The sequence below is a fragment of the Bombus flavifrons genome, chromosome 11 (assembly GCF_040668555.2).
Source record: "Bombus flavifrons isolate JBK064 chromosome 11, iyBomFlav1_principal, whole genome shotgun sequence".
NCBI lineage: Eukaryota > Metazoa > Arthropoda > Insecta > Hymenoptera > Apidae > Bombus > Bombus flavifrons.
In genome coordinates, this window is record NC_138452.1 from 6,460,560 (window position 1) to 6,476,095 (window position 15,536).

The 15,536-nt window shown below is 32.9% G+C and overlaps 3 protein-coding genes across 3 annotated transcripts; 1 reads left to right on the forward strand and 2 right to left on the reverse strand.

Moving 5' to 3' along the window:
- Positions 1–2,126: 2,126 nt before the first annotated feature.
- Positions 2,127–7,149, reverse strand: LOC138184936 (sodium-coupled monocarboxylate transporter 1). Its single transcript, XM_069123437.1, has 15 exons — positions 6,830–7,149; positions 6,415–6,740; positions 6,003–6,217; positions 5,875–5,926; positions 5,732–5,799; positions 5,504–5,658; positions 5,279–5,419; positions 5,067–5,175; positions 4,742–4,851; positions 4,477–4,663; positions 4,335–4,421; positions 4,171–4,259; positions 3,968–4,081; positions 3,708–3,894; positions 2,127–3,598 (listed from the first exon to the last, which is right to left on the reverse strand). Exons 2-15 carry the CDS (start codon positions 6,656–6,658, stop codon positions 3,521–3,523), a joined length of 1,836 nt encoding a protein of 611 aa, XP_068979538.1. The 5' UTR covers positions 6,659–6,740; positions 6,830–7,149; the 3' UTR covers positions 2,127–3,520.
- A 135-nt stretch (positions 7,150–7,284) lies between these two features.
- Positions 7,285–9,009, reverse strand: Prosbeta1 (proteasome beta1 subunit). The gene is made up of 5 exons (XM_069123444.1): positions 8,846–9,009; positions 8,457–8,524; positions 8,244–8,375; positions 7,886–8,160; positions 7,285–7,783 (listed from the first exon to the last, which is right to left on the reverse strand). The coding sequence occupies exons 1-5, from the start codon at positions 8,939–8,941 to the stop codon at positions 7,656–7,658; spliced, it is 699 nt and encodes a 232-aa protein (XP_068979545.1). The 5' UTR covers positions 8,942–9,009; the 3' UTR covers positions 7,285–7,655.
- A 370-nt stretch (positions 9,010–9,379) lies between these two features.
- rictor (rapamycin-insensitive companion of Tor) lies at positions 9,380–15,370 on the forward strand. The gene is made up of 10 exons (XM_069123414.1): positions 9,380–9,495; positions 9,660–9,942; positions 10,017–10,064; positions 10,408–10,564; positions 10,670–13,864; positions 13,936–14,065; positions 14,135–14,505; positions 14,623–14,725; positions 14,802–14,909; positions 14,980–15,370. Exons 2-10 carry the CDS (start codon positions 9,882–9,884, stop codon positions 15,346–15,348), a joined length of 4,542 nt encoding a protein of 1,513 aa, XP_068979515.1. The 5' UTR covers positions 9,380–9,495; positions 9,660–9,881; the 3' UTR covers positions 15,349–15,370.
- The last annotated feature ends 166 nt before the right edge of the window (positions 15,371–15,536 follow it).

Consider the following 15,536-nt stretch of genomic DNA (forward strand, 5'->3'; position numbering starts at 1 on the left):
AGCCAAATTTAATTATACATGTCAAATTTTGAAGCTCAATTTTCTCAAAAACGAAGCCTCGAATGAAAAGATGTTATACTAAATATTCTTCTTATCTTTTTATGTAGAATCACCGCCTGCCCTGTTGTATTTCGATTGCCGCTCCATCCTATATACAATATAAATATAATTTTATCAATAGCAGAGCTAAAAATGAAGTTAGATCAATACGTCGATTCCTCAACATATAATATGTACATATAGCCTTTCGTTGAGCAACGATTTTCATTCTCATTTATAATCAATTTTTCATAACGATACTTTATCATTATGTTAGGTATTTTAAGTAGGTTTAAATAGTTGTACTTTTTAAGGAAGATTATTTTTCCAATATTTTACATTACATATTGATTATTTTTTTCACTTTACTCTTAACGACATCGGATTATATTTCATTGATATTTAACATATACTATATTTACTTCGAAATTATTATAAATAGTGAAAATTCTGATTTCGAAATGGGACCAAGTATTGAGATCATTCGTCTTTGAACACACAATATTGGATATGCTACCTCAACATGAACGTATTTCCATTCACATAAAAGAGATAAAAATATATGTAATTCGAAAATATAATTCCTTATATAGTCAGTAGTATAAATTAAAGATTTCGATTGAATATATATATTTAACATTTTTAAATATATACTATCTTACAGCCGATGTAATAAGCTTTTTTATCTCGTAATAACTCTAATCTTTTCAAATTTGTTCAGTGAAATTATACTAATAAATTTTGTATTCGTTTATATTTGTAATCCTAATAGTAATTTTTATATTTATACCATGATGATGAAAATTCTCATTTAATATTAAATATACGTATTTGTATTTTTTCAATATTATTGTAAAAAATAATTTTACTATTCATATATATATGTTTCATAATACAGAACTGAAAAGATTATATTTACATGTTCATTCAATATGGGAAGAGTATCATTCTAAAATCTTCATTCTAACATTTGTATGATCGAAGAATATTTTATATACCACCAATTTATATACAGCATATAATGATTGATATGCCTATTGTATTGTGTAATTAAGAGGTAGAAAAAATATTTTGTATACCAATGATCCGCAAACTTTTTAATTAAAAGGTTCGCTAAGAGATCATGATGCTGATTTTATAAATGTTAAAGGCGAAAAGAAAATGAAGCGTTAAGCGTCCCTTATCCTGTAGATCGTAAATCTAGTCCACATTGTATACAGTGATACAACAATTATATTACAAAGACTTCGTAAAGAAACCGAACGATGTTAATCCAAGCTACGATTATTCAAGCAGCATTGTTCGTTTTTATATGAATATTTAATATCGTCTATATCTGAAACAAAGAAACGAAGCCGCCGATACTAAATATTTTTACGAAATATTAATCTTTTTCTTAAATATAATTCGATCAAGCTGTAAAAACTGATTATCATCATCAGACTGGAAAATGTTATAGCAAATTCTAAATGAACGAGCCAGAGTGATAGTGTCGATGCTGCTTTTGGTTTTAAGAAATTCAGCCTACGAGTCTCGTTCTTCGTTTTTTAAGACCATATACGTTGGCACAAAAATTTATGATTTCTTCTGACAATTGACTGTTTAAGAGATATATGTGTGAATGAATAAATACGTGTATGTACATTCGCATAATATACATGTACATGTACACATGCATTTATTTGTTTCACTTAGAGTACGTTTCCTTTTAGCATTTGTATTTAAGCGCCACGAATGTGCGATAATAATAGTTCATGTTACAATAGACATGTTCGTCTGACGAACTGTATTTATATCTCGCTTGTATGCTCTTCCCGCTTTTCAGATACAGCTGTTTTTACCGCACGTCAAGTGTGAAAATCTCTAAGAAATAACATAGATAATATACGAATAATGAGAAGTGATAAGAGGATAGCTTGAAAATTTACTTCTTGGTTGTATCGTATATCTTTTTCTTGCAGTATTATAATAATAATAACAGGTTTAAGGAAATTGTAATTATCAAAAACAAATACAAAACTAACGTCTCGTGTAAGGAATATCTCGTTCAATCGCGGTTGAATCTGTTTGATTTAGAATGCAATAGATAGTCTTCTGCTGGTTTTATTGCATTATTTAAAACAATTTGTATATTACTTATTTTATGTCTTATGATTGTACATTGATTCACGTAACAAATGTTTGTCATAACGCCGATGCGATGATGAATAATTGACTTGGTATATTATTGATAAATATTATTACACGAAATACGTTTATATCACATTACGTCTTGGGATCTATAGAAACGACTGACTCTCGTGCAGTTTGTCATAATACTTCATAAGTACGAAAGATTAGAATATCGTGTACTAGTATCCGAATACTTTTTCTCTACAATTTTTTATATGCATTTACAATTTTATAAATGCAAACGATATGATCGATTTGTCTAAATAGTCTAGACATACATTTTTCAGCTTATATGCTAGTATCTAAATCTCTGTATAATCTAATGCTCAATTTTAAATAACTATAAACTGCATGAGTCAAATGTTTGTATAATTCAATACAATTAATCTTAATTTGTTATATTACATCTGGATTGTAATAACATAATAATAATAACTGCAATATACATACCAGGCATTATAATGTGGAGTGATCTAAGAAAAAGAAACACCGATGCATTCCTCTCAGATAAAATCAAACATTCTGAAAGAGTGTTTCTCCTGTTGGTTTTATTCATTGTACATGAACTAATGTTTTCTGATTTTTATTTTGTGTGAGTATGTGTTCGAGAGAATTAATGATAATTGTAAAGGAAAAACGATAGTTTTAATATATCATTTTTATTTAACAAATAAAATATAGATATTTAATAATTTATTCTTTCGGAATGACTATTTAAACAGAATTTTTAAAGATTTTTAAATATTTCCAGATATGATTCTTTTTTATTATTTAAATATTCTATTTTCATTCCATTTTTTATGTACAATGTGAAAGTGAAAGGAAAAGGCGTATTTCAAAAAGTTTGATTGTTTTATATATCCTGAACGTTATATATTTTATAACGAAGGTAAAAACTTCATTGAAAGTATTGCTAGTATAACATTAGAATAATAACGTATATATTATCTTTGTACATTTCCGTTAATGTTGAAATATACGTACGAAATACACTATATCTGTGAGTAAGTGTAAAAAATGTATGGAAATTTTATTCGTGTGTCATACTCCGCTGTCAGACGACTTTTAACACTTTCGTGTGACTAAGAATTATATGAATAAGTCCGTCTCTCTCTTGCCTCGGTATTTCAACTCATCCAGACTCTAACTCGAGTCATTTTGTACTTTATTTTCTCCATTGACCTAACTTATTTTAGACTCAATCCTCTTAATTTGATATTTCAGCCTGTCAACCAAACACTTCATCTCGTACAGTTTGCCGACCCCTGATTCGATCAGCATGGATCATAATCATCAAGTCAAGGTCATACTAATGTGATACGCTTTCAGCTGCGTTCTCCTCGCCGGTTCTACGTATTTCCAAACTGTGTACTTCTAAATTCTCGACCTATAAGAAACAAAATACGTATGATATCAATGGTCAAAAAAAGATTCTGTACGAATTTTTTGAAAAAGACACATTTGTTAAAAGAAACTGATCGCTAATCATTGCTTGCCTCCTGATGAGGTTCTTTGCCCGATATTTTCAATAATTTTCTTATAAACGGGGCCAGTAACATTGGATCCAATTTTTCAACTTTTTCGGACGAGATCAGGCTCACAACTAGTCCGATGGTCATCGTCACTAAGGCACCGGTAACGGTGTACCAGAGATAACTGAGACGATACAACGCTAGAGGTTCCCTGAAAAATATTTGTACAATTATAGAGAGAAAAGTATATAATTAATGTTTTCTTTTAAAAATTTGATTATTACGGAAGAAATTCGTCACCATCCAAAATCGTGTCTGGAGGCTCGAGTAACATTAAGTTTTCTACTTGAGGGAACGAATAATAACATCCTTCCGTGCTGACTGGTTTCTCGTCGAATCTATCGAAACATTTTACGTTGGCCAATATTATAAATAGTCGAGAAGTAGCAAATATTTATTTTAAAATCATTCGATTTGTTATTCTTACTTTATTCTTCCACTAGCAATCGCTGCTTCTGCCGAAAGGCTAATCCAACCCATAAAACCCAAACCAGAAAGACCACCTATCAGAGCACCCTATATTTCGTACAGAATTATAATATCCCCATTTCCGTTATTCTTTTATCATTTTCATATTAAATTTCAGCATACCTTGGCATTTACCCAGGGCAATAAAATACCCATGCTAAAAATTCCAAGAGACGGTCCACTGGTAATGGAGGACAAGTTCATAGATAACTGAAACAGACTTTATTTTGACTAATTCTTTAAATTGAATTCTTGCACGTTATACCTGCAATACGTGAGATCCTGTTTTTTCGACGACAAATACTAGCGCCACACAGGTTGCCCCAAGAACAACTACCGTGAGTTTTAATAAAATATCCGCAGCTCTTGGCGAGACGGGCGTTTTCCTAAAGGGTTTAACAAAATCTTCTAACACCACTGCAGCCATCGAATTCAAACCGGTAGATAAAGAACTAAAATAAGGGAATGATTAAATATTGATTTTCTTTTTTACAATTGATCGTGAATATGAATGATAGAACGTTGATTACCTCAATGCTGCACTAAATACTCCAGCGACAAAGAGACCCGGAAGACCCGGAAATTCATTTAATATGTTCATAACAAGCAATGGTAATAACTGATCCTTCGCACCTGCTAACTACATGAGAAATATATTTTTCTTCTAATATTGTATTATTGTTAGAAATATAGAATACACAAAATAAAAATAATGTAAAAAATTGTAAAATATTCACAGGATGTAAAGTATGAAATTTCAGATGCGTGAGTGATATGTTGCAGACGAAATCTTTCTATTACTTCCAGTTCATGATATATTGTGGAATTAGGGTATCAGGGAAGTCGGATCATTACCTTTGTTGTAAGTGGATCGCATACATGGTACCAGGCATATATTAACATTCCCGCGTATCCGCATATTCCTATTAAAATCAAGACTCCAACTATAAAGATCCAAAGCGCTCTAAAACATATCCCATTTTGTACCTCAGATCGCTTAATAGTTTATTTCGGAACTTATACTTTAGAAATAAAAAAAAAAAGAAGATTTAAAACAACGGATATACCTTCTAGCTGATTTTAACGTGGGCAATGCAAGATATCTTTGTATCATGTTCTGATTGATAACGGATACTTGCAACCAATGAAAGAAACCACCAACGACGAGAGACCAAATCGTATGCCTCGTAAGAGGACTCCAATCTGCCCTATTCCGAAAATTCGTATAACTTTATTATTGTTCTACTCGCAATCATTATTTTTCTTTTCAACGGTGATATTATAATGCTCACGTGGGTAATTCAAGTCTTCCAGATTCTAGATTTCTTCTTATTACTACCGAAAATCCACCTACGTCGGATGTTCCCTTAACGACGATTAATATCATAGAGCCAAACATTATGAAAGTCTGAATAAAATCGGTCCATACTACTGCTCGTAAACCACCCTAGTAAAACGCGAATTATTTTGTACATTCTTAAGAGAATAATTTTCGTATCTACGAATTATATATGTCTTACCACACAAGTGTAAAAAATGCACACGATACATACGAACGGAGTGACTACATGTACATTCACTCCAGTAACTGTAAATACGTTATTTTATATGTTAATACTATGTGACTAATTCTATTCAAAATTATTCGGTGTGCATTCAGTACCTTGATTAAAAGCCAACGCTGGTACGTAAATAACAATAGGAAGCCATGTCATCTAGAAAAGAATAAAATATTTTTCTCATCGAAAATTTGAATGAATAAATGAATGAAATTGAACTAGAATAACTCACGATGCCGATCAAGAAAAGTACTGATCCTAATGTTCTAATTTTCCTATCGAAACGTTTTTCGAGGTATTCGTATGTGCTTGTAAGTCTGAGTTCATGGAAAATTGGTAAATAGATTCCTGACGTTACAAAACCAACGATGATTACGCCGAAACCAATACACAGGTAACTAACACCGTGTACGTAAACTTCCGTTGGTGTGCCCAACAATGAAATACCTATTATTATTATTATTATTATTATTATTATTATTATTATTATTATTATTATTTAATAATAGTTACAGACTGAAGAAATAAAAATAAATTTTGCATAAAAATTGGTGTTCGTTATTATTATAATCTAAATATTTTAATGAGAATGCTATCGTTACAAACAAGTAGATAGTTGTTTAGAATTTCAAGCGAACTCCTACCCGATATAAAGCTGGCTATAAGACTCAAACTAACAGGGAACGTCTTCATGTTTCTACCACCCACGAGGTATTCGTCTTCTCCTGATGATTTCTTAATAAAACCGAAATAAATACCAACGAAGCCGCAAGCAACCAACATGAACGCGAAAACTGTATAATCCCATATACCAAAACTTCGCATCATTTCACTAACTTCCTGTACAGTTAGCATGTCTTGCGACCAATTTGGTTGACGATCCTCCATGCTACCTTCCGCGGTTATTTTGTTACAGAATGGAATTTTGTGACTGTTTCAACGCCTTGAGGCGTTTCGAATTAGCTAAATCCTTTTAAGAATGAATAATTGACATCTTTTTAACAATATAAAAATTACGCTTTTATATTTTTAAGTAGCATAGTCAAAAACGGTACTTACCTTAATTTTTATGCTTGATAATTTTTCAGTCCATTAAAACTAATTTATTGAAAAGAACTGTATACCTGCGAACTTTTATTTTGAGTTTGATACATCTGCGAAGAGTAATTTACAATTTATACAAGAATAAAAATTGCTAAATATAGTTAATATTTTGGACACGCGATATAACATTCAGGGTCAAAATATAATTCTATTCACATTGAATTAAATGATAAATTATTTCAAATTTATGACACGTTCGTTAATATATGGTGTGGAAGGTTGTAATGGATATCACGGAAGACCGGCTACAACTAGCGTGACAGTTCATCTGAAAAGAGGCAGAAGCTCGAAGCGGCCCGATACGATTGCACACATCACGATTGTGCCATTGTGACAATTTTCTCATTAAATCGACAATGAACATTAAGTACGAAGTTAAAACGACCGGGTATATACCAGAGTGAATCGTAAGTGGATAATACGACCTAAATATGGTAGTAGTTGTATAGATGTGTTTGATCACATTGACGGTCGCGTTTCAACCAAGTTCCTGGATGATTTTCGGGTGTCAAAGAATTATTTATTAATAGCTATTCAGCGCTACTGTAAGCGTTAACATGGTACTTGTTGGCAACCTATTTAAGACATACATGTATAGAAAGTATACATACGATATGTATATACACTTGGAACAAACAACAATTGTAAAAAAAGTAAAAGGTAGATATTTTTTATATTAATTTCATTAAGAAATAACATTGATACAGATTGATACAGAATTTTATAAAATATAGGATAAAGTTGAAGTAAATAACCCATTTGGATTTAGCGTTCACAACTTTTATCCCTCGTAGAAACGCGGTAATTCGTTGCCTAATATAACTTTCCTTTCAGCACCTTTTTCCGTAATAACGCCAATTCGGATGACACCACCGCTACTACCATCACGAGACATTGCCAATGCCAATGCTATAAAAATAAGGAAATCATTGATATTACATTATTACGTAATCAACATAATCAACAATTATATGCTCATATTGTACTGATGAAAGGTTGTTAAATATTTACTGTTTTCAACAAGTTTAACACATTCATCCCTTGACATGTTTGGCTTGTATTGTGCATCCATGTAACCATACACATAGGTTGAACCAGATCCTCCAATGGAAATTGGTTGTCGTACACACATACCACCTAGGGGAATACTATAAACTTGACCTCCTTTACGACTATCCCATCCTGCCACCAAGATTCCTGCCATTAAGGAATCTCTGTAATTGTAACATAATTCACGAAACACATTTGCTGCTGTTTCTACTAAAGGTTCCATGCCCAGCTCCATTCTATAAAAATAAAAGATATAAAATAAAATTATTCCATAATCCAATATATATAAGTACATAAGTTCACACACAAATCTACTTACTTGTGCAGACTCAAATGATATGCAACTATGTCTGAAATAGCTTGGGTATCTGCCGCAGAACCAGAACGGCAACAATAAATATGATCAGTGATTTTAGTCAGCTTATCAGCGAAACGATTGGAGATATAAGCCCTAAAATGGGTTAGTTATGAAATTCATTGTATAATTATTACCACATCCATAAAAACTAATTTTAGACATATCATATCATACCCAGTAGTGGCTCTAGAATCTGCTCCAATTACAACTCCTCCATCAAACTCACAAGCCATGATTGATGTCTAATTAATGAAATAATTTTTAAAAAATTGATACATTTCTTTCTAAGACTATAACGCAATAAAAATTGTTTTGCTTTAAATAAATGTTTACACGGAATACAAAATTTATATTATATATGAAACAATTATTAGAATATATAACATAATTATTTAAATTATGTATATATTATTAACATAATATTACAGAAAGTATACTGATGTTACATAAATATAACAGAATAAGTTAATTTTGTTTTAAATTTTCATCATGTATGTACTTTTAAGTTTGCACTGTCATTCTAACCTCAAAACGTGTTAATGTCAGAATTTATTGAAACTTACTCCTGTACTTTGCTCAGAAGAAAGCCAATCTGGGCCCAAATTACTGGCAACTGAACTTATATTAGGTTGAACTAAATTATCCATCATATATGCCATTTTTCAAAAATTCTAATAAGTGCTCTTTCCGTTTGACTGTTCAATGTTTCAATGTTGGAAGCTAATTTGCGACTACAGTGTGTCCATCTACAAAAATTAAAAAATGATGTCTGCATCTAAACATAATTATTAAATATGAATAATTTGCAATTTTAACGGAACAGTTTTAACAGCTTTTATTCAGAACAATAAATTTTGTTATTACATTTATGCTACAATAAACTTTTTACAACTTTTTCTATTTTTGTACCATGTACTGGACTTTTTCTAATAATAATTAAACAAATATTTTATATTTAAGTAAAATTATATCTATTTATTTACTTTCACTATCAATGTTTGTATGGATATTATACAATTAACAAAATATAATGAGCTTTAATTTTATCAAATTAACTATTATAAAGCGATCTAAGATACAAAACATTATTGTTTCGGAATTGAATCTTCTAAACAGGCTAGTCTAGACCAGTCGCCAGTCAAGCATGTCATTCAGTGCATTTTACTTGTATCTTCGTATATAATGGGAAATATATTAGGATTTCAAAAATAAAGTATATAATATACAGAGCTTGTATTCGTCGTGAAATATTGTTTGGAAAACAAAATAATATGAAACTATATGCGTTTTCAAAGACCTAAAGATTAAAGAAAGAAAGCACATTCTTCAGTTGATTGCATGTCTATCGCGAATCGTGACTCTTGCAACTTTTTTCAGGTACCTACAATTTTCCCGAAGAGTGCGGTATATTGAGTGCAACGTGCAAGCAACGTTCTCATGTAACACTTGATTTGTGTTATACTTGGTTTATCAGTAGTGGATTTATAGTGCTTCAGATTTCGGGTTAACAATAAGAATGACATATACCATGCAAAAGACTTGTGGTAACAATCGGATAAAAAGTGTTGATCGTGATCGTGGGTAGCAGCCGGTAAAGAAATGGCAATTTCTAGCTGGATGATCTGGGGTAGGAGTCTTCGTACGAGCAGATCTCATCGAAGTACGTTGAACATTGACTGTCAATTTCTTTATTTTAAAACTACGTTGTTTCCTATTTATGTATTCTTTTTATAGGCCGTCAAGAGAGTGAAGACAGCTGCGTGCAACTCGATCTGTCAAGAGGTTAGTAACCTAACCTGTAATTTGCAACTTTGTATCCACAGTACTTTATAACGATAACATAACTATCTCATATCAGTCTACGATTATATGTATATACGTGGTTATCCTTAAGACGCATTTTATAAAGTAACAGGTGTCTCTTTTGTGAAATACTAAAAGCAAATTTAGAGAAAAGAAAGTAAAAAAATTTAGTTAATGAAAGATATAAAATTATCTTTAATATCAGTGTTTGTAAGCTTCTCAATATAGCAGTAACTTTCTACATATATACATATGTATTTGTTATAAAGATATTTATTTTCATTATCCATCTATGTAATTAAACATGTAATTTATTTTATAGGATTGAAAGAAAATGTGAAAGAAGTTCTGACCAATCTTTATCAACGGGAAAATGTTCCAAGTATAAAAAAATTAGCCTATCTTAATGCCATTGTTAAATTAATTAGCGAAAATGATTCACCAGATTATGGGTATTCCATTAGTGATGTATTTTGCTGGTAAGAATTTAAGAATGATTTATTACAAGCAATATAGAGATGTATTATCTTATAAAATATAGTATGTATTAATTATAATTTATATTGATTTTATGTATTTTATAGCTTGCGGGTGGGTCTTGTGCACGAGGCAACACAAGTTCGTGCAGCTGCACTACGAGCTGTACGATACATGCTCAAAAAAGAACAAGATGTTATTGCAATTAATAAATTACAGTATCCATATTTTGTGGCTAGAAGTATGGATGTTAATTTACGAAATGAAATGGAGAGGATGCAGGCTCTTAGACTTGTTAGAAGAATTTTAGTATTAGCTCCAAAACATTTTAGTCCTATTTTAGCAAGGTCTTTAATAAGTCTAACAAATGGAGGAGTTGAAGAAAAAGATGGAGCATTTCGAGCATTTTTAGCAACTCTTTGTGAATTAGGTGTTTTAAATTCAAATTTGTTAATCAGTTGTGGAGGAATTAGTGCCCTAGCGAGAGCTGCCATGACTGGACAAAGTCCTGCTATAATTGAATCTGTTGTAGGAGTTTTATTGAAATTATTAAATACTCCTGATACTAGGAGTAGTGTTTCTCTTATGTGTTTTGCAGCTCCCTATTGTGAGCTCCATTCTGCAAGTATAAATAGAACAAAAGAAGAACGAGAAAGATTTGCAGCAAGCAAGTTAGCATTACTAAGTATATTAAGATCCTATTCTGGAGTTTTACATTTTTGTCGACCTGATGACAATTCGGGATTGAAAGCTATAGCAGATGTATTATATGTTGAGCAACTCGAAGTAAGAGGTGCTGTTTTAGAATTACTTTATGAGTTGTTGGATTTACCTTTGCCTACTTGGACAGATGAACCTGATGTTGCTCTAGCAGCAGTAGATCCCAGCAGAGCTCGTGATTCTTGGAAATTGTCAGAAGGCTTTGTTGCAGCTGAAGGAAAATATATTCTACCATCCTTATCATCACGTTGTCCAAATATTACAGAAATACATTTAGCACTATTGGTATATGCTTTACTGGAATGTGGTCTACATCGTGCTCTAGCAGAGACTATTGTTTCCACTGATACTTTTATTTCTGTACGTGCAGCTGTTTTGCTAGGTGCACTACTGCATCTTGCACATTCTCTTTTGCCTTCTGAAGTATGTGATCTTACTCCTCCTTTACCGAATTTATTAGAGCATGCAAGTACTGGAAAGCATCAAGCTTTAGCAGCTGTTACAATTTTGGAACGAATGCACACTATGATGCGACGAAGACCGGCACCAGCAAGTCTATTTCTCGATAAAATTTTGCAAGCTGGTACGTGGTTAAGACCGACATTACCAAGGCGTCAACGAACATCCAGTAGACATTGGTTACGTCGAGAATCACCGACTACACCTCTTTTGAAAGATGCGCAAGTACTCAGCTCCAAGGATGCTCTTGCTTGGAATTGGCCGGTAGTACGATCTATATTACGCTCACGGGAAGATACTGCGCGAATACTCCATGATTCTGATCACAGATTATTTATGAAAAGACTTGTACGTTACTTTAAACCATGTTCCAATGGTTACAGTAGAGTGGAGTTAGCAACAAACGCTAATTTAGCACGAGAAGCAACATTAGCTGGTTGTGATTTATTGAATTGTTTATTGGAAATTCCTGAACCTGAGAGTACAAAATTATTGTTTGAATTAATCGAGGATGTTGATGAGCAAATCTCCAGTATTCGAACAGCTCAATCTGCTCATGAATGTTTATTTTCACCTCGTCATATGTCTACTACTTGCTGTCAAAAATATTTTCTATTTCTTGGACAACTGAGCCATTCAGCAAAGGGAACTAGGATTTTAAAAGAATTTCAATTATTAGGAAAGCTGCAAGATTTGGCTTTAGCTACTAATCACGACTGTTATGTTAAACTTATAATATCAAGCTTAGATTATTCTAGAGATGGACCTAATAGAAAAGTATTGACTAAGATTATTACAGAAGCTACATTAGACAGTACACGTCTATATGCGACACAGTTCCTCCGATTGATACTCAGAGCCAGAATGGCTGATGCCTATCGTTGGGCAATAACATTATTGTCAGAACGGTTGTCAGATTTCAATAAAACTATAGCACTAACTGCATTAGAGGCATTACACGAAGCCTGCGATGAACCAGAATATTTAGAAGCTTTATTGCAACAAGGTGGACAATTTCGGGATTGGGATAAATGGCTGGAAGAATTAGGCGATAAAGGTTACTTGCTGAAAATTCGACTATACTCTCTTCATCAGGGTTTCACAACACTTTCGTCTCCTGCGGAGGAATTGGAAAAATGGATAAGTCCAGGAGGTTTTGCAGAGAGATATGTTGGTTTAATAGAGGGAGAAATACATGATTCTTTAACTCGTCGTCAAAGAAACGAAACAGGAAGTTATCATAGAAGAACAAGTAACGTTCCCATGACACCACAGAATATTTTTATTCTACCACATTTAATAGGTCAATTGGTACAACACGATTTAGGTATGCAGCTGTTATTACGTCGAAATGTAATACAACGTTTTACCCGTGTTGTTCAAAGATTTAGACTAGAATTTGGTAACAGAGATTCGGAATCAAACTCAAGATGTACTAAAACTAATCGTTCTGTGATTGATGATGCTTGCGCTATGTCTGAAGAATCTGGTACAGATGAAACAGTAGAATCAAATAGATTAGAGACAATAATGGATTCAGAAACTGTGGAAAGCGTAGATATAAGTTATCCGCAAAAAGCCGACTCTCTAGAAGTAGATATTCGACGAAAAACAAGTCTAGATGATTCCAGACGAACTACCTTAGAAAGAAATTGGAGGTTGGAGCCTGAATCTCGAGATGATCAAACGAGCTTAAGTAAAAGAATTTTAAAAGTAAAATCCGCGCTATGGGCGCTTGGTCACATGGGAACCTCAGCAGCAGGAGTAGAACAATTAAATCATGCAGGCATTATAGAATTGTTAACTTCCATAGCGGAAACGTGTTCATATTATATAGTACGAGCAACAGCTATGTATGCTCTTAGTTTGATCGCTACAACTCGTGCAGGTGCAGATGCATTGTCGACATTTGACTGGCCATGTGTTAGACACAGACGTGGAGACCATTGGCCAGTTGTTCCTCCTACGAACAGATATCCAGCTCCGAGTCCGATTCCTATACAACGACATCATCGGAGTCTCAGTGATGGTAAGCCAGAATTACCTGAACCAGTTGCTCGAAGAACCAGAAATCGATCTGAAAGTGCAGCTACGGATCTGGAAGCCAGACGTTATGCGTTACCGTAAGAATCATATTTTAAGTAATAATTTTATATTCGTTAAGAACATTCTCTATCATTGTTTATTTTTGCAGAGAAAGAGGAGAGACACCAAGTCCTGTTTCAAGTATTCAAAGATTAAGCCAACAAGATGCTGAGGGGTATGCAAGACTTCGTAGTTTACAACGTCATCGGAGACCTAGTTATTCTCAAAGTAGCTTAGAGGCAAGAATGTTTAAAGATCGATCTTCCGTTTCACCGGACATTTGATTAAATTAATTTATTTTATTTTAGATGTATAGTTTAGACGGTCGGCTTTCGTTACAAAGTTTATCCGAATTTGATTCATCTCGCAACTGGATTGCGGAACAAGTACTCACTCCAACACCTCCACCTCCCGATGATAATCATGATAATTTATCTTACATGGGTATTGCGCTTCCAAAGAGACTTATAACTATATTTCCGGAACCACCACAGTTGTCGGTTCCAGCTATAACACTGGATGATGCACCTAAGTCAGATGTAGAAACGACCGAAGTAGATGAGGAATCTTGTTCAGAATGTGATGTAGATGCAGAACATTATCGTATATGTTTAGTATGTTCTCATGGTAAAAGTAGCAGCAAAGATATGATTCCAGAAAAAGACTTAAAGTTACAGAGGTAACATTAATTAATTATACAGTTACATAAAATGGTACATTATAAGTATAGAATGTTGACTTTTTTTAGTACACCTAAGTTACATTAATTTTAATAACACCTGTATTATTTGAATAGGAAAATACTTAGGCATGCACAGCGATTGGCAAACCCTGTATGGTATCGTAATAGTCGACAAACCTTGCTTAGATTAAGACAGTTACACTCAGAAAGGTTTCAGGTATACATATAAATATAGCCTCAAGAATAAAAAAATTTAATTTGTTATTTATACATAATTGTGCTTTATGTTATAGGATATTTGTTTATTTTCGGATGTAGCTGCTCGTTTAGGTAGTAATACATATAGGATGCAAGCACGGCGATTTTTACAAGAATTATTTCTAGATTCTACATTCGAAGCAGTAAGTTGTCATAAAAAGATTAGAGTCACAACGTGCAAGAGAAGTTTCTAATTTTGACGTTGTAACACAGCTTTATGTAGAAGCAGCTAATGTTTTAAAACTAAATGATGGCAATGGTGATAAATCCTTGCAATCTCCCATTTCCACGGCGCTTGAACCCGACTCCCGTGTGCCTTCCGAAAGTAAGGTCAATGGAAGACCTACTTTTTCTGAGATTCAAGTAGCACAGCTAGATGCTGTTGCTGAAGAGGCGGGAGGTGATTCCTGTGTGACTCAACAATGCAATAAACCACAAGAGCTTCTGCGCAAACCAGAACGGAGAAGCGACGAAAAGATAATAGCCGAAATTTTAAAACCAGAAGAAAGAATACGTTTATCAAAAAGTTCTGATAGATTATTAAAAGTATCAGGTACAAACACTGCCATCAGTCTTGATTAGTAGTCACCAACTTTCAAACAGTTGTAAATATTTTGTATTAAAGTAATTACAAAATATGAAATAAATCACACTGCCAAAATAGGATGTAACAATATCCCTATGCAACTAAAATATAGTAATAGAAAATGATATATATATATATAATCCTTTTTCTCGATTGATTCATGTGCAAGAAAGTATGGAGTCAA